This window comes from Myotis myotis, unplaced genomic scaffold, assembly GCF_014108235.1.
Source record: "Myotis myotis isolate mMyoMyo1 unplaced genomic scaffold, mMyoMyo1.p scaffold_m19_p_6, whole genome shotgun sequence".
In the NCBI taxonomy this organism is placed as follows: Eukaryota; Metazoa; Chordata; class Mammalia; order Chiroptera; family Vespertilionidae; genus Myotis; species Myotis myotis.
The window spans coordinates 94,544,601-94,569,260 of NW_023416368.1; the positions used below are offsets into that span (position 1 = coordinate 94,544,601).

The window sequence follows — 24,660 nt, forward strand, 5'->3', positions numbered from 1 at the left end:
GTTTATTTTAAATCATTTACTATATAACCATACTACCTGCTCTTCGTTTAAAAACTCAGATTTAGCTGCTTCTGCTGTGTTTCACAACAGATCCTTCAAACCAGACTAGCGCATTTTTTTAAACCTCTGTGTGGTCCCTGACTCCCCTTGGTCCCACGTCCCTCACTTTGAGGCCTTAGTTGTAAATATAATTGACAAGTCCATTTTATCCAGCAAGGGCTCCTTTTATTCATTCAGGGTGGGTTTTTGAAACTCAGTGCAACTTTATAAAGTCAAGGTGCCAGGAGAGCGAGCCTGCCAAGTGCAGAGAAGCATAAGAAGCTTGCGGAACCTCCAGCCCCATGGACACCCTCAACGAGCCTATGGCCATGGCTGCTGGCCCACAAGGAGCTGAGTGGACCTCAGAATGAGATCAGGGTGCCTGCTCCGTGTGAAGCTCAAGACCACTTCCATCTGTCCTCCACATATACAACAGTGTGCAAAACAATCTGCAAATATCTTCACACAGGATCACAGAATCAGCTCCACTCGGCATCTCTTGGCCTAAGAAGCATTCTGGCCGTGCAGGAAGGATCAGGCAGTCTCCCTTCTTCCAAAAGCCAGGGCATCGTCAGCTGCCTCTGGCCTGCCAGCTCAACCTTCACACAGGCGTCTCCTCTGCCACCTTCTTCAGGAATCCTGCTGCCAGCAGGGAGTGCTGGGTGGCCTCGGGGCCCTCCGCGTCCCGGACCTTCAGGTGTACTTTCTGGTTGGTCCTTCTCCATTCAGTGTATAGCTGGTAATGATAGCGGAAGGAGACCTACGGGGCAGTGCAGAGATGGGTGGGAAGGCCAGCCAGCAGGCCTCCAACCCCAAGGGAAGAAAACTGGGCTCCTGAGACACTGGCCTTGGCCTGCACCAGGGTCGGACTCAAACTTCCAGAAGAAGAGACAGCTGCGAGGTATTTTTCATACAGACTATGCACACAAACCCATTCACTGTTGTGGAGAAAGTCTCCACCAGTGTTCAAGACCCTGCAAATGAGAGGGGTCTCTCAGAGGGTGGAAGAGAAGTGGTATAGCCTCTTGGAGGGGATTTAATGCCACTGGGTCATATAATTGCCAAAACTTGGAAACCATCAAGATGTCCTTCAGTAAGTGAATAGATAAATAAACTGTGGGACATCAGATGATGAAATATAAGGCACTAAAAAGAAATGAGCTATGCCATGAAAGGACATGGAGGAACCTTAAATGTATGTTACTAAGTGAAAGAAGCCAGTATAAAAAGGCTATAAACTGCATGATTTCAACTCTCTGACATTCCGGAAAAGGCAAAACTATGGAATTGTCAGGAGTTGAGGATAGGAGAGGAGGGATGAATAGCTGCGGCACAGAGGATTTTTAGGGCAGTAAAACTGCTCTGTATGATACTGTCATGGTGGATACATGTCATGATATATTTATCCAAACCTATAGAACAGTGGTTCTCAACCTTCTGGCCCTTTAAATACAGTTCCTCATGTTGTGAGCCAACCATAACATTATTTTCGTTGCTACTTCATAACTGTAATGTTGCTACTATTATGAATTTTAATGTAAATATCTGATATGCAGGATGGTCTTAGGCGACCCCTGTGAAAGGGTCGTTCAACCGCCAAAGGGGTCATGACCCACAGGTTGAGAACCGCTGCTATAGAATGTACAACTCAAGATGAACCCTAATGTAATCTATGGACTTGGGGTGATAATGATGTATCAATGGAGATTCATTAATTGTAAGAAATGTACCCTCTGGTGCCATGTGGATAGTGGGGGGAAGCTGTGTGTATGGAGGAGAATATATGAGAACTCTCTATACTTTCTGATCAATTTTGCTTTATTTATTAGAATCTTAAAATGTTCTAATAAATAAAGTCTATAAAAATTATCTACACTAATAAAAGAGAAACATGCAAATTAACCATCACTCTGCCACTCCGCTACAGCCACAAGTCACGCCCACCAGCCAATCAGGAGTGAGTATGCAAATTAACCCAACTAAGATGGCGGTGGCCATGGAGCTGGAGTGAGCAGGAGGCTTGGGTTGCCCCCGGCGATGGAGGAAGCCAAGCTTGCCCTGGGCTCCATTCAAGGCTACAAAGTTTCAATTATAGAAGATAAATAAATCCCAGATACCTGCTTCCAGCCTGCCCTGGCCTCCGCTCAAGGAGGCGCTGGGAAAAAAAAGAAAAAAAAAGGAGAGGCTGGGAGCTTGGGTCACCGGGTGGCATGGCCAGCCTGAAAACAGCCCTCAGCCCCTCACCCAGGCTGGCCACACTCCATGGGGTGAGGGTGCCCGCTGGGGGGCTTGGCCAGCCTGCAAACAGCTGTCAGCCCCTTACCCAGGCTGACCAGGCACCCCAGCGGGGACCCCCACCCTGAAGGGGTGTGGCCCTGATCTGGGACACCCTTCAGGGCAAACCAGCCGCCCCCCACCTGTGCACTAGGCCTCTATCCTATATAATAAAAGGGTAATATGCAGATTGACCCTAACAGCAAAATGACTGGTCACTGTGACACACACTGACCACCAAGGGGCAGACGCTCAATGCAGGAGCTGCCCCCTCGTGGTCAGTGTGCTCCCACAGGGGGAGCTCTGCTCAGCCACAAGCCAGGCTGATGGCTCCCAGCACAGCGGTGGTGGCGGGAGCCTCTCCCGCCTCCTCAGCAGTGCTAAGGATGTCCAACTGCAGCTTCGGCCTGCTCCCCGCTGGCAAGTGGACATCCCCGAGGGGTCCCAGGCTGCCAGAGGGATGTCTGACTACCAGCTTAGGCCCGATCTCCTGGGGAGCGGGCCTAAGCCAGCAGGTGGACATCCCCCGAGGGGTCCCAGACTGCGAGAGGGCACAGGCTGGGCTGAGGGACCCCCCCGAGTACACAAATTGTTGTGCACCGGGCCTCTAGTTTTTAAATAAATGTCAATGGTTCATACTCTTTGACCAAGCAAGTTCCATGAAACATTTACATGGATTGTACCCAAAGCACTGCTCATAACAGCAGGAAATAAAAGGAAGGAAAATCAACATCAGAATACATCCCAGACCCTATCAAAGGGGATTAGTTAAGTCAATATTATACACCCATACAATGAATGACTGCTGGATGGCTGCCCTTTTTTTTTTTTAAAGGACATTAGCAAAGTTAAAACAAGCAGACTGCAAATCAGTACCTGTGTCATCCTATTTATATGTTTTAAAAATATAATGGTGAATGCAATGAAAAATAATTTTTAAGGAGGGAATACCCCACAGGCAGACAACAGTGGTTATATCTGAGGGGTAAGACCAGCCGTGGGCAAACTACGGCCCGCGGGCTGGATCCGGCCCGTTAGGCTGTTCTATCCGGCCCGCGGAGCCAAAAGAGCAGAGTGTTCTCTTGCTCTCCCCTCCACTCCTTCACCAGCAGCAGTTAACATGGCAACGTCGGGAAACACGGCTGCAGCTCCTTCTTCTGAGTCCAGTTTAAGAACCCATTTTGGCCCTCGAGTCAAAAAGTTTGCCCACCCCTGGGTAAGACTTTAGAGGCCCTTTTCTCTCTGAGCAAGGGTTCTAATGCCTGCCAGAGGCCTGAACAACTCCTCCACCCCAGTCCCCATTTCTCTCTTTCAGTTTTTTTTCCTCAGTCTCTTGATTTACCCCTCTCTGGGTCTCTCATTCTCCTGCTCTTTCTGTCTTTTGGTCTTTCTTTCTTCCTTTCTTTCTTTCTTTCTTTCTTTCTTTCTTTCTTTCTTTCTTTCTTCTTCTCTCTCTCTCTCTCTCTCTCTCTCTCTCTCTCTCTCTCTCTCTCTCTCTCTCTCTCCCTCCCTCCCTCCCTCCCTCTCTCCCTCCCTCCCCCTCCCATTTTCCCTCTCCCCTCTCTCCTTCCCTCCCTCCCTCTCCCCCTTTCCTGCCAGCCCAGTCCAGTCTTGGTGGGCTCATGGATGGCAGGGCCTACACTCAGCAATGGTGATCAGATGCCCTGGTCTCCTTGGAACAGAAGGCTCACACCCAGCTCAGGGAACTAAACCTTGGTTGGGTTTGGAATCTGAAGTTTCACCCAGGGCTACATGGAGAGACAGGCAGGATCCCCCTACCCCAAGCCCCTGACCAAACCCTGGTCTGGCTGCTCTAAGCCAGAGACCCTTAGACAACTGCGCTCTGGCTGATAGCCACTCACCAGCGTCCAAAGGACGTAGATGGTGAAGAGGGCAATGGTGAGGGCAATGAGCCCCACAGCCTCGAGCCGGCTGTGGAGCCGGAGGTGATCCTGGGCCCCGCGCAGGCACAGCCAGCCCGAGACAGCGGCTAGAGGAGTGATGAATAGGAAACACACCATGTCACAGCACAGCGTCCGCTTCTCTGTCCGAGGCCCCGGGTCCTTCAGCCACTGCCAGGGGTAAGGAAAGGAGGGAGCTGCTGAGAGAAGCTACACACCACCCTTCAGCTATTCCAACCTAGGGATGGGGTGCAAGACCTCCAGACCCTGTGCCTCCCTCTGCCAACACTGCTTGTGACCACTGGGCCCTGTAGGACCAGCCTCCTGCCTGGCACCTCCCTCCCTCCTTTCCTTCTTACAAATACTTAATGAGCCTAAAATAACCCAGGCACTGCTGGGCATCTTTGCCCCATTAGACAGATGGGGAAACTAAGAGGCACAGAGGGGCTGACTCATTTGTGCAAACTTGCACAGCTAATTGCTCACAAAGCCAGGACTGGAAGCCAGGAAGTCTTGCTCAACGGCCTGTGTGCCCTTGAACGCTGTACTACACTGCCTGTCACAGATGAGTGGGCAAGAAAAATGGGCTTCACTCATGAAATTCTGATGAACAGGACAGAAAGGGTCCCTGCCCTCCAATGCTAATGGGGTGAGGTACAAAATAGAGTGTGTGCTCAAAGAGGGGAAGGCCTTGCTGAGGAGGTGACATTGAGGACCAGATGAGCAGAAGGAGCCATGTGAAGAATGGGGAGACAGCACTCCAGGCGGCAGGAACAGCAAATGCAAAGGCCCTGAGTTGGGAGTGTGTGACCTGGACAAAGTACGGTGGGAAGGAGGCCCATGTGGCTGGAGCATGAGGGGGAAGGGGGCTACAGGCAGGGCAAGCTCTCCTCCCACTGTTCTCCTAAGAGCCCAGTTCCCACCTGCCAGAAACCTTTCCAGAGCCCATACCTCAGCCCACTGTCATCACCCTGTAGCTCTCAGCAGCCCTCTGCCAAGCTAGGCAGGGAGGAGCACAAAGAGCATCCCGATGGTCCGCAGAGCTTTAGGGAGCAGGGAGACAGCCATGCCTGGGAATGCCCTATCTCAGCCCAGACACATCCCACTCAGGCTCAATTTTAACCTCCCAGCAAGGACCACAAAACCCAGTGTGGCTGCTACCACCTCCTTCTGGGTTACTCTCCTCCTGCTTTATTTTATTTTTATTTGTATTGATTTCAGAGAGGAAGAGAGAGGGAGAGAAACACCAATGATGAGAGAGAATCACTGATTGGCTGCCTCCTGCATGCCCCTCACTGGGGATCGAGCCCACAACCTGGGCATGTTCCTTGACCAATTATCGAACAGTGACCTCTTGGTTCATAGGTCAATGCTCAACCACTGAGCCATTCTGGCTGGGCTCCCCTCCTGCTTTAACTTGTTCCACTCTAGCCACTTGGGCTTTGTCAAACATACTTCGCTCTTCCTGTTTGGGTGGCCTTTGCACTTGCTGTGCCCTCTGCCAGGACTGCCCTCCCCTGGGTTCTTGGCATTGCTGGCTCCTTTTCATTCCCCAAATCTCAGGTTCAGCGGTCACTTAAAGTGACCAATTTGGGGAGGGGCACAGGGTTCGTCAGATCTAGAACCTTAGGCCTAGTTCCCTCCCCCCTTCAGTGGACTCTACCCTAGAGTGGAGGAAGGAAGGGCGTTCATCCTATAAAGAAGCTGCTTCCTCGCCAAAACCGGTTTGGCTCAGTGGCTAGAGCGTCGGCCTGCAGACTGAAGGGTCCCAGGTTCGATTCCGGTCAAGGGCATGTACCTGGGTTGCGGGCATATCCCCAGTGGGAGATGTGCAGGAGGCAGCTGATCGATGTTTCTCTCTCATCGATGTTTCTAACTCTCTATCCCTCTCCCTTCCTCTCTGTAAAAAATCAATAAAATATATTTAAAAAAAAAAAAAAAAAAGAAGCTGCTTCCTCAGCCCACCAGGATCCCCCAGGCAGTTCCCTCTTCTGGACCCATGCCTGCCTTCCTCCCTTGCCCACTCCAACTTCATGCTCCTAAGCATACCTCTGTGAGGGGCCGAGGCCGCTTCTCCACTGCAAACTCTGTGTGGCACAGCTCACAGTAGCTGGTGTTGGATGAGGAAAGCCACCTCTCCAGACAGCTCTTGTGCACAGCGCCCAGTGTGCCAGTGCAGCCACATGGAGACAGCAAGCTCTCCCCATTCGCTCCCTCATGGCAGATCCGGCAGAAGGGACCATCGCTGGACACAGAGATGGGACATGTGAGCAATGATCAGGCTTTCTGCCTATATGCCTGCTTCACTACCCACTGGATTGCAAGCTACTTGGCAAACTCCTATTTATCCTTCAACACCCAGCTCCAAATGTCCTTTCCTTTGGGAAGCCTTCCCAAATTCCATAGGTGGAGTGATGTGCTCTCTCCCCAGGGTTTCTGCAGCACTATTTTAGGCTCAGGGTGAGCATCACTCTTTTTAAAAATTTATCTTTATTTTTGAAAATATTACAGATATCCCCCTTTTTTCCCCATTGACCCCTTCCACCCTGCACTCGCCACCCCTCCCAGGCCTTCACCACACTGGGTGAGTATCTCTTACACCTGTCTACCCAGAGTCCACTCCTTTTCCTGCAATAACATTCTCATTGTGCAATACCACCCTGATTGTCCTGGGCAACTCCCCCACCCCGCTCTTTTTTTGTTGTTGTTAATCTTCATCTGAACATATTTTTCTATTGATTTTCAGAGAGAATGGAAGGGAGAGAGAGAGAGAGAAAGACAGAAACATCGATGTGAGAGAGACACATTGATTGATTGCCTCCTGCATGCGACCTGACCTGGATCGGGGAGCAAACCCACAACCCAGTTACGTGCCCTGACTGGGAATCAAACTGTGACCTCCTGATTCATAGGTTGATGCTCCATCATTCAGTCACACCAGCCAGGCTTCATTCAATTCTTGGTCTTTAAGGACTAGGACAGAGCTGATGATACCTCTGATGACCTCAGTCCTGACCAATCAAAACACCACACGTCACCGGGCACAGGACCAATTTAGACCATGTGTGATACAATCAAAGCCACAGGGAATTAACTTTTGAAATTCTGTCGTCGTCGTCCCCCCCACCCAAACTCCAGAACTATAGGCAGCATGACTGATGTAAGTCTAGATCTTCTGGTCTCCACCTGGCATCTTTGAATGATGCCAAACAGAAAAACGGAAGAAAGCAGAGCCAAAAGACAGGGAAGGACAGACTTTTTAGGAAATCAATCAGAGGCACTGGATCTAGGCATACCTGAAGTCCATGCTACCTGAAAACCCTGTGTGTCCAGGGAGAAGAGCTCCTTTGCCCCTCTACCCTGTGAGGCTCTGAAAACAGACATAGAAAGCATCACAGGGGAAGTCTCAGTCGTAGCCTGGCCTCTGGGGATGCTGGTGCTTCCTGGGCAGCTTAGGAGACTGGGGGCGTGGCTTTGGTGGGCCCCGAGGCTGTCTAGCACATGAGTATTGTTTTCCAGACATTTCTACCCAGAAAGGACTGTGGAACATACAAAGGAGGCGGAACAAGAGAGCAGTTGTATTTTTGTGTTTTTTTTAAATTTTTATTTATTGATTAAAAAAATTTTTTTTAGTTAATTCTCATCGGAAGATATTTTTTCCATTGATTTTCGGAGAAAGCAGAAGGGAAAGAGAAAGAGAGAGAGAGAGGGAGGGAGAGAGACAGAGAGAGAGAGACATTGATTGGTTGCCTCCCACATGTGCACACCCGGGCCAGGGATCAAACCTGCAATCCAGGTATGGACCCTTGACTAGGAATCAAACCCACAACTCTTCAGTTCTCAGGTCAATGCTCTAACAACTGAGACACACTGGCCAGGGTTTGTTTATTGATTTTTAGAGAGAAGAAGGAAGGGGAGAGAGGAACACTGACCTGCTGTTCGACTCATTTACGCATTCAATGGTTGAATCTTTTTTTTTTTTTTTACTAGAGCTTTTTTCATATATATTTTTATTGATTTCAGAAAGGAAGGGAGAGGGAGAGATACAAACATCAATGACAAGAATCATTGATCCGTTACTCCTGCACGCCCTCTACTGGGGATCGAGCTCACAACCCAGGCATGTGCCCTTGACCAGAATTGAACCCAAGACCCCTTCAGTCCACAGGCCGATGCTCTATCCACTGAGTCAAACCAGCGAGGACCATTGGTTGATTCTTGTATGTGCCCTGACTGAGGATTGAACCTACAAACCTTGGCATATTGGAACAACGCGCTAACCAACTGAGCTACCCAGCCAGGGCAAGAAAGCAGTTTTCCAGAAGACAACAGTTTTCCCTTGGAAACTGTTTTCCATTCTTTACTCAGCAGCTCCTGCTGGGGGGCAGGGCCTGACTGCTCTGAACCCAAAGAGCTGTGCTGACCCCTCATGTCTGCTTTCTGTCACCAGTCCTGTGCAGGGTTTTGCTTCCTCACACAGGTCAAAAGGGTACTCCTGTCTACACTCTCACTCCACACCCTGATTCACACACACACACACACACACACACACACACAGTTCACAGGAAAGGAACCCCAGTTCTGGAAGCCAGCCTGGGATGAGAACCTTGAGGAAGAGCCCCATCAGTTTAGGGCTGTCCTGGGAAACTCTACTTTGGAGGAGCAAGTTCAGAGAGAAAAACAAAACAAAAACAGATTTATGATTGAGTACTTATGTACTGAGCACTGTTGAAGTTCAACATCTTGGATTAATTTGTCTGTTCCCACAGGAAGCCTCGGAAGAAGGTGCCCCCATTTTAGAGATGGGGAAACTGGAACTTCAAGGGATAAACTCAATTATGCAAACTCTCACAGCTAGTTATCTGCAAAGCTGGGGTTTGAATCCAGGAAATCTTGCTCCAGGGCCTGTGTACCCTTGGCCACTATGCCACATATATTGCCTGCCACAGATGGTGGGGCAAGAGAAATAGACTTCACTCAGGAAAATAATGCACATAATACAAATAGAAAGGAAATGGAGTGGGGAAGTTGGTAATATATGCACAGATGCCCAGTGGGCTGCCCAGAGAATGTCCCAAGAGCAAGAGGAGGAAGAAAACGAAGAGACAGTAGTAGAAAGCCAGGGGAAGCATAAATGCTCTGGGAAGTTTCTAGAAGGGCCCGGGCCCACTTACAGCCTGGTGGGCAGAGCACTGAAGGCTCAGGGGTTAGAGGGGCCCCAAATGCTTGCCCTAAGCCTGAGCCTTTGTGGATTGTGCTGGGCCCTGGAGACACCACCTGGGCCTTCAACTTTGTCCTCTGCAGGTTTAAGGGTCCAGAACTTTCCACCTCACCTAGTTTCTGCCATGGGCCCCCAGGAATCAGGGTCTCCCTTGAAGCAAAATGAAAGGTTTGATTATTATGAAGGCATTGGATATTATATCTTTGAGCCCCACCCCACTGCGCCCCACCCCACTGCTCTCAGATGACAGAGAGTGGCTAGGAGGAGGAATTACAGGGGAAAGGAGAGGGCGGGCGAATGGTGACCTGGTTGCATGGCCTATTCCAATCCCCAGAACCTGCTGGCAGTGGTGGAAGGATCCTCATTTATTCCTGGGAGACTGGCCAGGAGGCTGGAGGGAAAGTCACATCTCAGGATGATAACAGCTCTTTGGAAAAACAGCAGCCTTCCCTCTAGGAAGGGCCAATTTGCCCTCGCCTTCAGCCTGGACAGCATTGAGTTGCATCAAGAAACAGCGGGGAGAGGAGAAACCAAGATGGCGGCATAGGTAAACACCAGAAATTGCTGCCTCGCACAACCACTTCAAAAATACAACGAAAAGACAAAACGGACATCATCCATAACCACGGAAGGCTGGCTGAGTGGAAATTCTATAACTAGAAGGAAAGAGAAAAGCATACTGAGACTCAGAGGAGGTGCGGAAGTAAAGTGCAGAGGTACGGAGGGGCACGTGAAAAGGGCTGGCAGCTGAGGACACAGTTGTCTTTTTCAATCGGGAGGGAGTCTCAAGCTCCCGACTGCTCTGAACTCCAGTCCCGGGCGAGTCTCTGGGGATCCAGACTCATACGGGGAGAAACTGGACTGTCTGGCATCAGTCAGAACTCGAGGGCGACTTTCTCTCAGAGGTGCTTGCAGCGATTACCACCGAGGGACACTGAGAAGCGGGGCCTCTTAGGGCATGACTGAGGAGCAGCCATAGCTGTTTGCTCCGCCCTGTTGATCCCCTGAGACTCCGCCCCACCCAAGCTGTGCGCAGAGGCTTTTGCATATGAATGACCTGGCCCTTTCCAATCTGAAAATTACCTGACTACTGCAGCTGGATCAGAGAAACCCAGGACATCCAAAAGAAGGCCCAAGGCCCCAGAGCAGCTTGCATTGCTTCACAGCTGGGCTCCTGCTGGGTAGCCTCAGGCAGAGGCTAAATTAGCACCTCCTTAGAAATCCAAGAGCCAGTGTACCCAGTGGTTAGAGTGGTACCATCCAGATTACAACTCCTCAGATCCATAAGGGACATACTCAGGGGGCAGACTCCGTGAGCACCAAAGCCCCACTGAAGCAAGTCTTGCCCCAGAAGGATGTCTCCAGCACAGAAGTTCTCCCACTGCAGACACAGCTGATTCTCACAGCCAATTGGCCTGGAGGTCAATCCTCCCAGTGATACCTACAGCAATCAAGGCTTAACTACAACAAGACTGTGCACACAGCCCACAAAGGGGTGCACCAAGAGTGTCCACCTCTGGTAATTGGGGAGGCTGACCCACTGGGCCCTATAGGACACCTAGCACACAAAGCCACTCCATCAACACAGGGAAGCATCCAAAATGTGGAGACAAAGAAACAGGTCACAAATGACAGAAATGGAGGAAAGCAAACTACTGGATATAGAGTTCAAAACCACACTTTTAAGGTTTTTCAAGAATTTTCTAGAAACCGCCGAAAAATTTAGTAAGACCCTCAATAAGTCTAGTGAGACCCTCGAGGATATGAAAAAGGACCAACTAGCCGAAACCAGTTTGGCTCAGTGGATAGAGCGTCCGCCTGCGGACTGAAAGGTCCCAGGTTCGATTCCGGTCAAGGGCATGTACCTGGGTTGCGGGCACATCCCCAGTAGGAGATGTGCAGGAGGCAGCTGACCGATGTTTCTCTCTCATCGATGTTTCTAACTCTCTATCTCTCTCCCTTTCTCTCTGTAAAAAATCAATAAAATATATTTAAAAAAAAAAAAAAAAGAAAGAAAAAGGACCAACTAGAAATTAAGCATACACTGACTGAAATAAAGAATATTATACAGAGTTCCAACAGCAGACTAGAGGATCGCAAGAGTCAAATCAAAGATTTGAAATACGAAGAAGCAAAAAACACCCAACCGGAAAAGCAAAAAAGCAAAAAGAATCCAAAAATATGAAGATAGTGTAAGGAGCCTCTGGGACAACTTAAAGCGTACCAACATCCGAATTATAGGGGTGCCAGAAGAAGAGAGAGAGCAAGATATTGAAAACCTATTTGAAGAAATAATGACAGAAAACTCCCCCTACCTGGTCAAAGAAATAGACTTAAAAGTCCAGGAAGCGCAGAGAACCCCAAACAAAAGGAATCCAAAGAGGACCACACCAAGACACATCATAATTAAAATGCCAAGAGCAACAGACAAAGAGAGAATCTTAAAAGTAGCAACGGAAAAATAGTCAGTCACCTACAAGGGAGTACCCATACAACTGTCAGCTGATTTCTCAACAGAAACTTTACAGGCCAGAAGGGAGTGGCAAGAAATATTTAAAGTGATGAATAGCAAGAACCTACAACCAAGATTACTTTACCCAGCAAAGCTATCATTCAGAATTGAAGGTCAGATAAAGAGCTTCACAGATAAGAAAAAGCTAAAGGAGTTCATCACCACCAAAGCAGTATATATGAAATGCTGAAAGGTATCCTTTAAGAAGAGGAGGAAGAAGAAAAAGGTAAAGATACAAATTATGAACAACAAATACACATCTATCAACAAGTGAATCTAAAAATCAAGTGAATAAATAATCTGATGAACAGAATAAACTGGTGAATATAATAGAATCAGAGGGCAGAAACCGGTTTGGCTTAGTGGATAGAGCGTCGGCCTGCGGACTGAAAGGTCCCAGGTTCGATTCCGGTCAAGGGCATGTACCTGGGTTGCGGGCACATCCCCAGTGGGAGATGTGCAGGAGGCAGCTGATCGATGTTTCTCTCTCATCGATGTTTCTAACTCTCTATCTCTCTCCCTTCCTCTCTGTAAAAAATCAATAAAATATATTTAAAAAAAAATAGAATCAGAGGCATAGAAAGGGAGTGGACTAACTATTCTTGGTGGGGAAAGGGGTGTGGGGGATGCGGGAAGAGACTGGACAAAAATCGTACACCTATGGATGAGGATAGTGAGGGGGGTAAGGGCAGAGGGTGGGGTGGGAACTGGGTGGAGGGGAGCTATGGGGGAGAAAAAGAGGAACAACTGTAATAATCTGAACAATAAAGATTTAATTAAAAAAAAAAAAAACAGAGGGGAGCCCTAACCGGTTTGGCTCAGTGGATAGAGCGTCTGCCTGCGGACTGAAAGGTCCCAGGTTCGATTCCGGTCAAGGGCATGTACCTGGGTTGTGGGCACATCCCCAGTAGGACGTGTGCAGGAGGCAGCTGATCGATGTTTCTCTCTCATTGATGTTTCTGACTCTCTATCCTTCTCCCTTCCTCTCTGTAAAATATATTTAAAAAAAGAAAAAGAGCCGAAACCGGTTTGGCTCAGTGGATAGAGCGTCGGCCTGCAGACTGAAAGGTCCCAGGTTCGATTCCGGTCAAGGGCATGTATCTGGGTTGCGGGCACATCCCCAGTGGGAGATGTGCAGGAGGCAGCTGATCGATGTTTCTCTCTCATCGATGTTTCTAACTCTCTATCTCTCTCCCTCCCTCTCTGTAAAAAATCAATAAAATATATTTAAAAAAAAGAAAAAGAAAAAGAAAAAGAAACAGAGGGGAGGTTCCTGCTGCAGAGCTGCTTTTGGAGAGGTGACTTAAAGGGCCCACTGCACGTTGCCGCCCGTTGGCCCGCCATGCTGCTACCCATGCCACTGCTGCTCAGCCTTCTCGACCTGGTCGCTGCTGAACCTGTCGTCTACTTCAAGGAGCAGTTTTTGGACAGAGACAGTTGGACCAACCACTGGATCGAATCCAAACACAAGTCCCATTTTGGCAAATTCATCTTCAGTGCCATCAAGTTCTATGGTGACCTGGACAAGGATAAAGGGCTGCAGACGAGCCAAGATGCCAGCTTTTACGTCTTGTCTGCCAGATTTGAGCCTTTCAGCAACAAGGACCAGTTGGTGGTGCAGTTTACTGTGAAACATGAGCAGAACATCGACTGCGGGGCGGCTATGTGAAGCTATTTCCAGATAGTTTGGACCAGACTGACATGCACGGAGACTCTGAATACAAAATCATGTTTGGCCCTGACATCTGTGGCCCTGGGACCAAGAAGGTTTGTGTTATCTTCAACTACAAGGGCAAGAACATGCTCATCAACAAGGACATCCGTTGCAAGGATGATGAACTCACACACCTGTACACACTGATTGTAGGGCCCGATAACACCTACCAGTAAAAATTCACAACAGCCAGGTGGGGTCTGGCTCTCTGGAGGATGACTGGGACTTCCTGCCCACGCAAGAAGATAAAGGATCCTAATGCTTCAAAGCCTGAAGATGGGGATGAGCGGGCAATGACTGATGACCCCACTGACTCCAAACGGGAGGACTGGGACGAGCCTGAGCACATCCCTAACCCTGATGCTAAGAAGCCTAAGGACTGGGATGAAGAGATGGATGGGGAGTGGGAACCACCAGTGATTCAGAACCCAGAATACAAGGGCAAGTGGAAGCCCAGAAGATTGACAACCTGGATTACAAGGGCACTTGGATTCATCCAGAGATCGACAACCCCGAGTATTCATTTCCTGATAGCAGTATTTATGCTTATGAAAACTTTGCCATTCTGGGCCTAGACCTCTGGCAGGTCAAGTCTGGTACCATCTTTGACAACTTCCTCATCACCAATGATGAAGCGTATGCCGAAGAGTTTGGCAACGAGACGTGGGGAGTCACAAAGGCAGCAGAAAAGCAAATGAAGGACAAGCAGGATGAGGAGCAGAGACTGGAGGAGGAGGAGGAGGCAGACAAAGATGAAGATGAGAAGGAGAAGGAGGAGGAAGATGCTGCTGCTGGCCAGGCCAAGGATGAGCTGTAGGGGCCACAACATCGCTTCCAGGGCTGGACTGAGGCCTGAGCGCCCCCATCACAGAGCTGGCCGCAGCAAATAATGTCTCTATGAGACTGGAGAACTTTCCTTTTTTCCAGGCGGGTTCCAATTTGGGGTAGATTTTGGTATTGTTCCCGCCCCCCCTCTTTTTTTTATTGGTGTTTTGTCTCTGATTCTTCTTTGCCCCCCATCTTTTTTGACATCTTTGCCTTCTTCTGTCCCCTTCTCCCCCTTAGATCCCTTAGTTCCCCTTCCAACCTTGGGGTATGTGGGGTGTGGAGTAGCCCCAGGATCAAGATTTCATCTGTTCTCCTTCATGGAGCCAGAGGGGGACAGGAGAAGAGGAAGGATCCCTCAGCCCCCGAGCACTGACAAGATTGGGGCTCCTAGGGCCTGAGCTCTGATACCCCCACCAGCTCCCTTTCTTCCCTGCCTCCATCACTGGGCCACTTGGTGGGGCAGTGGTTCCAGCTCAGCTCACACTGAGAATGTAAGAACTACAAACAAAATTTCTATTAAATTAAGTTTTGTGTCTTAAAAAAAGAAAAAAGAAACAGAGGGAGGCCCTATCCGGTTTGGCTCAGTGGATAGAGCGTCAGCCTGCGGACTGACGGGTCCCAGGTTTGATGCTGGCCAAGGGCACATGCCTGGGTTGTGGGCTCGATCCCCAGTGTGGGGCATGCAGGAGGCAGCTGATCAATGATTCTCTCTCATCATTGATGTTTCTAGCTCTCTCTCCCTCTCCCTTCCTCTCTGAGATCAATAAAAATATATTTTAAAAAAAGAAACAGAGGGGAGCCCTAGCTGTTTTGGCTCAGTGGATAGAGCGTCAGCCTGCGGACTGAAGTGTCCAAGGTTCGATTTCAGCCCAGGGCACATGTCTAGGTTGTGGGCTTGATCCCCAGTAGGGTGCATGCAGGAGGCAGCTGATCAATGATTCTCTCTTATCATTAAGAGGCCCGGTGCACAACATTCGTGTACTGGGAGGAAGGTCCCTCAGCCTGGCTTGCGCCCTCTTGCAGTCCAGGACCCCTCGGGGGATGTCCGCCTGCTGTGGAGGTGGGAAAGGCTGCTGCCACCACCGCTGCGCTCGCCAGCTGTGAGCCTGGCTTCTGAAGCTGGGCTCGCTGCTCCTTAGCACTGCCTTGGAGGCAGGCAGGAGAGGCTCCCGCCACCTCCGCTGTGCTCACCAGCCATGAGCCCACTGGCAAGCCCTGCTGAGTGCACTGACCACCAGGGGCAGCTCCTGTGTTGAGCATCTGCCCCCTGGTGGTCAGTGCATGTCATAGCAACCAGTCATTCTGCAGTTTCGTTGATTTGCATATTAGCCTTTTATTATATAGGCTGTTTCTATCTCTCTCTCCCTCTCCCTTACTCTCTGAAATCAATAAAAATATAGTAAATTTTAAAAAAGAAGCAGAGGGGAGCCCTAGCTAGTTTGACTTTGGATAGAGCATCAGCCTGCAGACTAAAGGGTCCCAGGTGATTCCAGCCCAGTGGTGGGCTGAGGCAGAGGAGGTTAGGGGCCATCAGGCAGGCAGTGGAGCAGTTAGGGGCCATCAGGCCAGTGGGGGAGCAGTGAGGGGCAATCAGGCCAGCGGGGGTGCAAGCTTTGTCCGGATGGATGTCCACCCTAATTAGCATATTAACCTTTTATTAGTATATATAGCCAAGACATGGAAGCAGTCTAGGTGTCCATTAACAGACAGATGGATAAAGAAGATGTGCTGCATTTATATAATGGAATATTACTCAACCATAAAAAATGAAATCTTACCATTTGCAACAATGTAGAGGGTATTATGCTAAGTGAAGTAAGTCAGACAGACAAAGACAAATACCATATGATTTTACTCATACATGTATGTGGAGTCTAAAGAACAAAATAAATGAACAAATAAAACAACACAAAAATACTCTCATAAATACAGAGAACAAACTAATGCAGTGGTTCTCAAACTTCCTAATGCCGTGACCCTTTAATACAGTTCCTCATGTTGTGGTGACCCCCAACCATAAAATTATTTTCGTTGCTACTTCATAACTGTAATTTTGCTACTGTTATGAATCGTAATGTTAATATCTGATATGCAGGATGTATTTTCATTGTTACAAATTGAACATAATTAATGCATAGTGATTAATCACAAAAACAATATGTAATTACATATGTGTTTTCTGTGAAAGGGTCGTTCGACCCCAAAGGGGTTGCAACACACAGGTTGAGAACCGCTGAACTAATGGTTGCCAGAGGGGACTGGAGTGAGGGAATGGGTAGAAAAGGGTAAGGGGATTATGAAGTACAAACTCCCAGTTATAAAATAAGTCACGGGGATGTAGTGTACAGCACAGGGAATACAGTCAATAATATTGTAATAACTATGCTACTAGACTTGTGATGATCACTTTGTGTAAAGCACATAAATATTGAATCACGATGTTATACACCTGAAACTAATATAATACTCTATGTCAACTATAATTAAAAATAAAATGTTAAAAACACAATAGCTTGCTCTCCCTCCAGGGAGCACACCTATGCCTTTCTTCTCTCTCAGGTGCACATCTCCTAAAGGGTCCCCATGAGACTTGCAACCAGGGGAGCAATGAATAGTGGCATCTCCTCCCAGGCTAACCCCCTGAACCTGTCCCTAAGGCCCCCTTTGACTTTCCAGTGAGCCAAAGAGGTCCTCCTAAGCTAATTTCTTTTCTATAACATTTCTAGTGAGCCAAAGCAGCCCCAGCTAGGCCCCCTCCTGTTGCTTCTTTTATCCTAAGCCCTTCCTTGTTTCTCTGTCCTCAGCTTTAATAAATGTACTCTCAAAATAAATAAATAAATATATAAATAAATTTTCAATTTAAAAAGACAACACAAAAAAGTAAAATAAATAAATAAAATCATGGGAACAAAAACTGCCTTGGAGAAGGTCAGAAGGAAAAGTGCTCATCTCATCTGGGCTCAGGCAAGGCTTCCTGGAGGAAGTGACACCAGGCAAACTTAGTGAGTGGCAGGGAGCCCTCTCCAAAGCCCAGCAAAGCTTCCATCTGCTTCTTTTTATGTTTGAATGAAAAGCTTATCATTAGTTCTGATACCTACTACAACATGGATGAACCTTGGGGACATTAAGCCAGACAGAAAGGACAAATACTGTGAGACTCCACTTATATGAGGTGGTAGAGGAGTCAGATCCATAGAGACAGAAAGTAGATGGTGGATGCCAGGGACGGAGGGAGGGAAAGGGAGAATTGTTGTTTAATGGGGATAGAGACTCAGATTTACATGATGAAAAGAGTAAATAGATGATGGCAATTGCACAACAAAGAGTAGGAATGGATGACAGCGATTGCACAACAATGTGAATGTACTTAGTACTACTGAACTATGCACTTAAAATGGTTATGAATGGTAAACGTTATGAGATATATATAATGATTTCAGAGAAGAAGGGAGAGGGAGAAAGAGGTAGAAACACCAATGATGAGAGAGAATCACTGATCAGCTGCCTCCTGCACACACACCCCTGGGAATTGAGCCTGAAACCAGGACATGTGCCTGACTGGGAATCAAACTGTGACCTTCTGGTTCATAGGTTGACACTGAACCCCTGAGCTACATGGGCTAGGCTATGTTATGTATATTTTAACACAATAAAAGAATTGGGGGGGGGGGGCGAACTTACGCATTAAATCATATCAAATAAACAATACATTAAACTTGAAAAACTGGTGGCTATTTTAAATTTGAATAAATTCAGGTAGATTTAAATTTGTATGGGTTTTGTTTTTTTTTTAATTCTTTCCTTGGAACTGATGACAAATTGGCGAACGAGGCAGATTTAGCTCACAGATGGGTCTGGAAGGCCAGCACCAAGATTTAAACACATTTATCAAATGTGGGCGAGGTGGTAAACCTACCTGTGTGCACTCTGTGTGGATCACAGCAACGTACTCTCAGCACAACCCAATTGTGTCTCCAATTTAGAGATATGGGGGTAAAGCAACTTGCCCCGGGTCTCACAGGGAGGGACGGCTGCCCTCAGCATTTCAGCCCAGGCACTGAGAGTGACCCTCTGCACTTCTAAACTTTTCCTCACACCGCCTCTCCAAAATATGAGCTACTTGCCACATTTCATCTTCCGATTTCCCTTAATAAACTGGACTTCTGGCCTTTCCTGAAGAATCAGACCTTCCCAGCCTGGGATCCTTTCTCTGACCCATCCAGATGGTCGACTTCTGACCACAGTCTGGGAGGAAATCACTGAGCCCAGGAGTGAAGTGAGTGGCGATAAATACACCTGCTCGGTCACCACTCACCTCGGAGTGTCCAAGACCCGGATGACAGTTGAGATGAGGCAGCCATCCCGTGAAGTCACCTGTGCCACATACTGGGGTGGCCCGAGGCCTGTGGCCTCCACGACTTTGGAGAAGGCAGGGCTGCCGGAGCAGTCACATAGGGAGCCAGGGAGGTGGCAGCAATCACCCGTCGTCATGGCCACAAGAAGCACCCGTGTCCTCAGGGCCTGAGGCCCATTGTCCCAGGAGCCTAGGGAAAAGCCAGCAGGGAGGTGAAGGGAAGATGTAAGGTTTTTATTGTGTAAGTTAGTGAGTAGGACACAGATCAGGGTTTGAATCCAGCTCTCTCAGCCTCAGTCACCCAATCTGTAAGACAGAGCTTTGTAGGGGTTGTGAAGATTCAAAAAGATCACACATGCAACTCAGCCCAGGCCTAGCACATACCAAGGACTTGGTTATATGACCTCTAACTCTCCTAAAAAAAGCCAGCCTGGTTCAGCCTTCAGAGCTTCCAGGCTACCCAAAAATTCACCTTAACAGCATCTAACAATTACTGAGCACCTACTGTGCGGCATGCCCTTTACTTGGGGCTTTCCATGCCAGAACCATGCCCACCAATCATGTGGAGAATGGTTCTCTGTGGACTGAATTCCTAGGACTGGGTTCAGAACAGATAAACCTACCTCTGAGTGGGGCAGAACAGCGCTAGTAATTTGGCCCCACAAACAAGGATGGTAAATCACCTTGACCCATCTGGTTCATGGTCTCTTGTACAGCTCAGAACTCCTTGGCACTTCAGGCCAACAAGGAAGTGGCGGACACTGGGGAGGACCTTGGCAGCCTCTGTCCCCACCAGAGCAGCTGCTCTAAGCCATGCCTCTGTTCTGGAGGTGAAGCCATGGGAGATAGCTGGAACTTCAGACAGCAATCTGAACTCAGGTCTGGGTAGGTGACTTTAGCAGGATTTGGCCCCCAAGTCCAGGGTCTAACCTGCCAGAAGGAACCCTTGGCAACCCCCTTGTCCCTTCCAGACCAGCCAGAAGATGTATGTGTTTCCCTCTGAGAATTTCGTGAAAGTACTAGACGCCCCTCTTGATGCCTGTGAGGTCAGTACAGGTGCCCTGAAGCTAAGGATCTGTCCCCCAGTTGTCTCACCCTTTATCTCAGGAGCTTTGAGCCAGAGACCTAAGAAATACTCACGGATGTACCCCACAGTCAGCTTTAACCAATCCCTGCCACTAAAATCTGAAACCCAAAGAGACAGAGTCAGAGGAAAGCAGCATGAGTTATTGACTAGCTTTCTGCACCAGAATAGTCTGCCAGGGGGGTCACTGCCCTCTGAGCAGCTCGACAGCATTATCTTAGCCCAACATGCCCTCTGAGCCTCCACAGCAAGGCCAACCCGTATGAGCCAGAGGCAGAAGGAGCAAGGGAGGAAGGGTGCCTGACTGAGATAATCCCTGAGGGGTAGCGAGCGGCCTGCCATGTTGTGTATACTGCTGTCCCTTCCATGTGCCTACAACCAGAACTTCTGGCCCAGAGGTCAGCAAGAAAGTCAATGGCCTATCCAAGAGAATGTTCCTGCCCCTCCAAGGATCGACCTTAACATTCCTGCAAGGAATTGGGTATTACAAGAATAATCACAGCTCCAATATATTAGTTCTACTATTGCTTTTACTATCAGGGGGGAAAACTCACTGGTATATCTGCTAATGTAAGGCCTGCAAATAACAGTAGTTACTCTTTATTAAGGACTTAATACATACTAGTACTGTGCTAAGCTCACTGAACTCTAAAAAGTTAAGTGTCCCCTTCAAAGGTCACCTCCCCAGAAAGGCCTTCCCTGACCATCCTGGCTAAAGTGCCATTGATGTCCACATTATTGCCCTCACAGAATGTGCCCCACTCTGAGATGCTCTTATTTCTTCATCTACTTGTGTAACGACTTCTGTCTTCCACGCTTTAGGGAGCTCTATAAAGGAAGGACTGAACTGGACTTGCTCTCTGCTGTCCCCAGCACCTGACCCTGTGTCTGGCATCGAGTGGCTACATTAATTTCTCTGTCCCTACTCTGTGTAAGAGCAGACCTGTGTTATTAAGAACAAGGTCCCACCCTGCCACCATGGCTCAGTTGGTTGAGTGTCATCCTGTGCACCGAAAGGTTGCTGGTTCGATTCCCGGTCAAGGCATATACTTGGGATGCGGGTTCAGTCCCGGGTCAGGGCACATAAAGAGGGAAAGTTTCTCCGTCTCTCTAAAATCAATAAAAACATTTCAGAAAAAGAAAGGAAAAAAGAACAAGGTCTCTTGATTTGCCAGTGCCCACGGAGGGAATCAGATGTTTAGAGGCTAGAGGTCTTTGCAAACCACAGAGGTCTGGGCTCAGAAGAAACCAAACTCAAGGCTGGACACAAGGATAGAATGGCTACAGGCTAGACTCGGCTGTGGGGCTGCTGGGATGGGAAAGGAAGCCAGTGTCTATGGCAAACTTGGTTCAGTGCTCTAGAGATAGATTTCACCGAATCTTCACAATAGACCCACAAAGTAAGTCCAATAATTACCCACATTTGTGACTAAGGCTCAGAGAGGGGCAGATACTTGCTCAAGGTCACAAAGCTAAGAAGGCACAGTGCCAGAATTAAGTTAGTCCAGCAGCCCTAGCTGGTTCTCAATGGTTAGAGCATCAGCCCATGGACTGAAGGGTCACAGGTTCTATTCTGGTCAAGGGCACGCTGTTGCAGGCTCGACCACCTGCCTCTGTTGGGGCACATGTGGGAGGCAACCAATCAATGGATATTTCTCTCTCTCTGTCTCTTCCCTTCTCTTCCACTCTCTCTAAAAATCAATGGGAAAAATATCCTCGGGTGAGGATTAATTTAAAAAAAAAAGTTAATATAGTGAGTGGGTCTGGGACTCAAAAAGACCTGGGTTTTTTCAAGTCCTGACTCTGTCATTGATGATGTGTGTCCTGGGACAAGTCACTTTGCCTTTCTGGGCCGCATCCTTCTCTGTCAAATAAGTGGGAGTTGGTGGACTGTGTCTGCCGAGGCTCAGTTCCTCCAGTGAAGCCTGCCCTTGGCTAGGCCTGTCTCAGTGGCACTATGGCACCACAACCTTTCCACATCTGCTCCAGGCTCCTTTACTGAAAGAAGGAAACTAAAGGAAAAGAAGTCAGGGGGCCCTAACTCCCCACAGTGTGAGCTCAGGCCAGCTGCTTTGGTCTCTGGCCTTGGCTTACTCATCTGAAAAATAGTAGTCAAAATGATACCCAGCTCAAAATTCCATAAATATTAAGAAGTCAATAAATAGGCCCTGGGCTGGACAGCCCAGTTAGTTAGAGTGTCATACCATTACGCAAAGATTGCGGGTTGGGCCGAAACCGGTTTGGCTCAGTGGATAGAGCGTCGGCTTGCGGACTGAAAGGTCCCAGGTTCGATTCCGGTCAAGGGCATGTACCTGGGTTGCGGGCACATCCCCAGTAGGGGGCGTGCTGGAGGCAGCTGATCGATGTTTCTCTCTCATCGATGTTTCTAACTCTCTATCCCTCTCCCTTCCTCTCTGTAAAAAATCAATAAAATATGTTAAAAAAAAAAAAAAAAAAAAAAAAAAAGATTGCGGGTTGGATCCCTGAATGCATAAATAAGTGGAAGAAATCAATGTCTCTCTCAAATCAATACATGTTTTAAAGTTAAAAAGAGTCAATAAATATTACCTCTTATTATAATTGCCATCATCAGTTTACATACAGGGTTGTTGAGAGGGTTTGATGAGACAAGGCACAGGGTGGCACACAGTAAGTGCTCGATAAATGCTCACCTTAAAAAAAAAATAAATGTAGAGCCTGTGAAATGCATTCATTCCTCTTCATTCACAATAGAGAGGCTCCTGCTCCTATGTGCCCTTCAGTAATTCCCAGGCCCTGCACTGGAGGTCAGGTTCAAAGCCCAGTCCTGGTCTTATTTGCTGTGTAGCACTGGGCAAGCCTTGACCGCTCTGAGCCTCGATTTCCTCTTCTGAATAACAGAATAATAATACTTGCATCTATTATGGTCCCTAGAAGAGTAAATAAGCCAATCATATAAATTCTGTTTCGAGCGCCCACTAACTACCAGGCACTCTGCTAGCATGTCCTTTCTACAGGGTGCCTGGTTCACCGTTATTTACTATTTTTCAGGCAGAACCCCTTTGAGAAGAAGGTTGAAGAAGGACACTGGTCACTTACTGACCGCCTACTGTGTGCCTGAAACTCTCAGAGGCCACCGCCAGAATCAGCCCTATTGGATTGACACTGGGATGATCAGTTTCACAGATAGGGAAACCGAGGCTCAGAGACCTCCCGCTGCCCTCGAGACGGGAACTGCAATCCCCTTGTCCTGGGAAAGGTTGAGACCGAGGGTCGGAACCCGGCCGCTCCGCCAGGGGCCAGGCTCCAGGCTCCAGGCTCCGGCCTCGAACCTGGTGCCGGCCCGCGGACCGGCGTCCTCTGGCCCCACCCGGCCACCCGTGCGCACCTGATCCGCGGCCGGGCCGGGAGGCCGCGCAGACCCCTCCTCTCGCCCCGGCCCCGGTCCCGGCCCGGCCAGTCCCGACAGCACCTCTAGCTCCGCTCCTCCGGCCGGCACCTGCGTCCCGACACCGCCCGCCAAGCAGACGGAGCCGGGGGCCAATGGTGACCGCCTCTCAACCGCGCCGGCCAATATCTGTGCACGTCCAACCCAGGGAGGCGGGGCCGAAGGCGACAGGGCGTCCGGGTCGCACAGGGCGCCCCGCTGCGCTGCAGCGACTGGCTCCGCCCCTGCCACGGCCTAGCTCCGCCCCCTGTCCCAGCCCCACCACCAGTCTTGGCCCCTCCCTAATCCGGCAAGGAGCACGAGAGGGGCTGCTAGCGCCACCTGCGGGCGACCAGTGCTTGTTAATAAAACCGTTACAGAATTTGAGTGTTCGCCACCTGCCTTAAGCTTCCCATCAATCCTAGGGGAGGGAGACACCATGTGGTCACATTTTACAGAGGAAAAACAAGCCTAGAGAGGTTAGGAGACCGTGGAAGAGCCAAAGCCAACATCATTCATGCAATAGGTTCATTCACTAGATGTAATATAAACAATTAGAGAGCCTATTAGGCCCTGGTCAGTGTGACTCGGTTGAGCGTTGTACTCTCTACCAAGGGGTCATGTTTGGATCCTGATGTTTCTCTCTCTCTCTAAAATCAATTAAAAATATATTTTTAAAAAAGAGAGCCTATTATGAGCAGGCACTGTGCTAGGCGCCGGGGACACAATGTTGAGTAAGAGAAATATTGCTCTTATGGACCTCAATCTAGAGTGAGAAAGTCATAAAACAACCAATTATGTTATTAATTATTAATTTACAGGGTGATAAATTTTGGCAAGTGAGGGGGGCATATCATGGAATAATTTGGACAATCCAAACTTATGTCCCTGAAGAAGCAGCAATTGAACTGACAAGGTGTGAGTGCAAGTTAACTAGAAGAAAAGGGGGGGCGCGGGGATTTTAGGCACATGCAAAAAGCCTCAATACTCCTTTGCTCCCCCCACCCCTCCTTTATTTAATATATAGATCGCTCAATTGTCTCCGTTAAATTCTATTGTTATACTAGCTTACATATATTTTAATGAAAAAAGAAATAACATGTATTTATTTTTATTTTTTTTTAATATATTTTTATTGATTTCAGAGAGGAAGAAGGAGAGACAGAAACATCGATGAGAGAGAATCATTGATTGGCTGCCTTCTGAATGCTCCCTACTGGGGATTGAGCCCGCAGCCCGGGCATGTGCCCTTGACAGGAACTGAACCTGGGACCCTTCTGTCCACAGGCCAACGCTCTATCCAATGAGCGAAACCAGCTAGGGCCAT

At 48.6% G+C, this 24,660-nt stretch overlaps 1 protein-coding gene and 1 pseudogene across 4 annotated transcripts; one reads left to right on the forward strand and one right to left on the reverse strand.

The window, feature by feature from the left end:
• Positions 1–203: 203 nt before the first annotated feature.
• MARCHF2 (membrane associated ring-CH-type finger 2) lies at positions 204–23,450 on the reverse strand. 4 transcript variants are annotated; one of them, XM_036315376.1, is made up of 6 exons: positions 23,295–23,446; positions 22,496–22,599; positions 18,805–19,033; positions 6,264–6,459; positions 4,176–4,385; positions 204–799 (listed from the first exon to the last, which is right to left on the reverse strand). In XM_036315376.1, exons 2-6 carry the CDS (start codon positions 22,515–22,517, stop codon positions 641–643), a joined length of 816 nt encoding a protein of 271 aa, XP_036171269.1. In that variant the 5' UTR covers positions 22,518–22,599; positions 23,295–23,446; the 3' UTR covers positions 204–640. The 4 variants fall into 4 exon arrangements, with proteins under 4 accessions (XP_036171269.1, XP_036171271.1, XP_036171272.1 ...); XM_036315378.1 differs by lacking the exon at positions 22,496–22,599 and adding an exon at positions 22,600–22,836; XM_036315379.1 differs by lacking the exon at positions 4,176–4,385 and having other exon boundaries at positions 23,295–23,450.
• On the forward strand, positions 13,290–14,493 carry LOC118659188 (annotated as a pseudogene).
• Positions 23,451–24,660: the final 1,210 nt, after the last annotated feature.

Excerpts from the sequence above, each read along its gene's own strand:
- MARCHF2 (XM_036315376.1), bottom strand. The coding sequence starts at position 22,517 with ATGATGGCAATTATAATAAGAG. Across the intron at positions 6,460-18,804 it reads CGGGTCTTGGACACTCCGAG|CGATGGTCCCTTCTGCCGGA; the intron begins GTGAGTGGTGAC and ends CTCTGTGTCCAG. Across the intron at positions 4,386-6,263 it reads GGCCTCGGCCCCTCACAGAG|TGGCTGAAGGACCCGGGGCC; the intron begins GTATGCTTAGGA and ends TACCCCTGGCAG.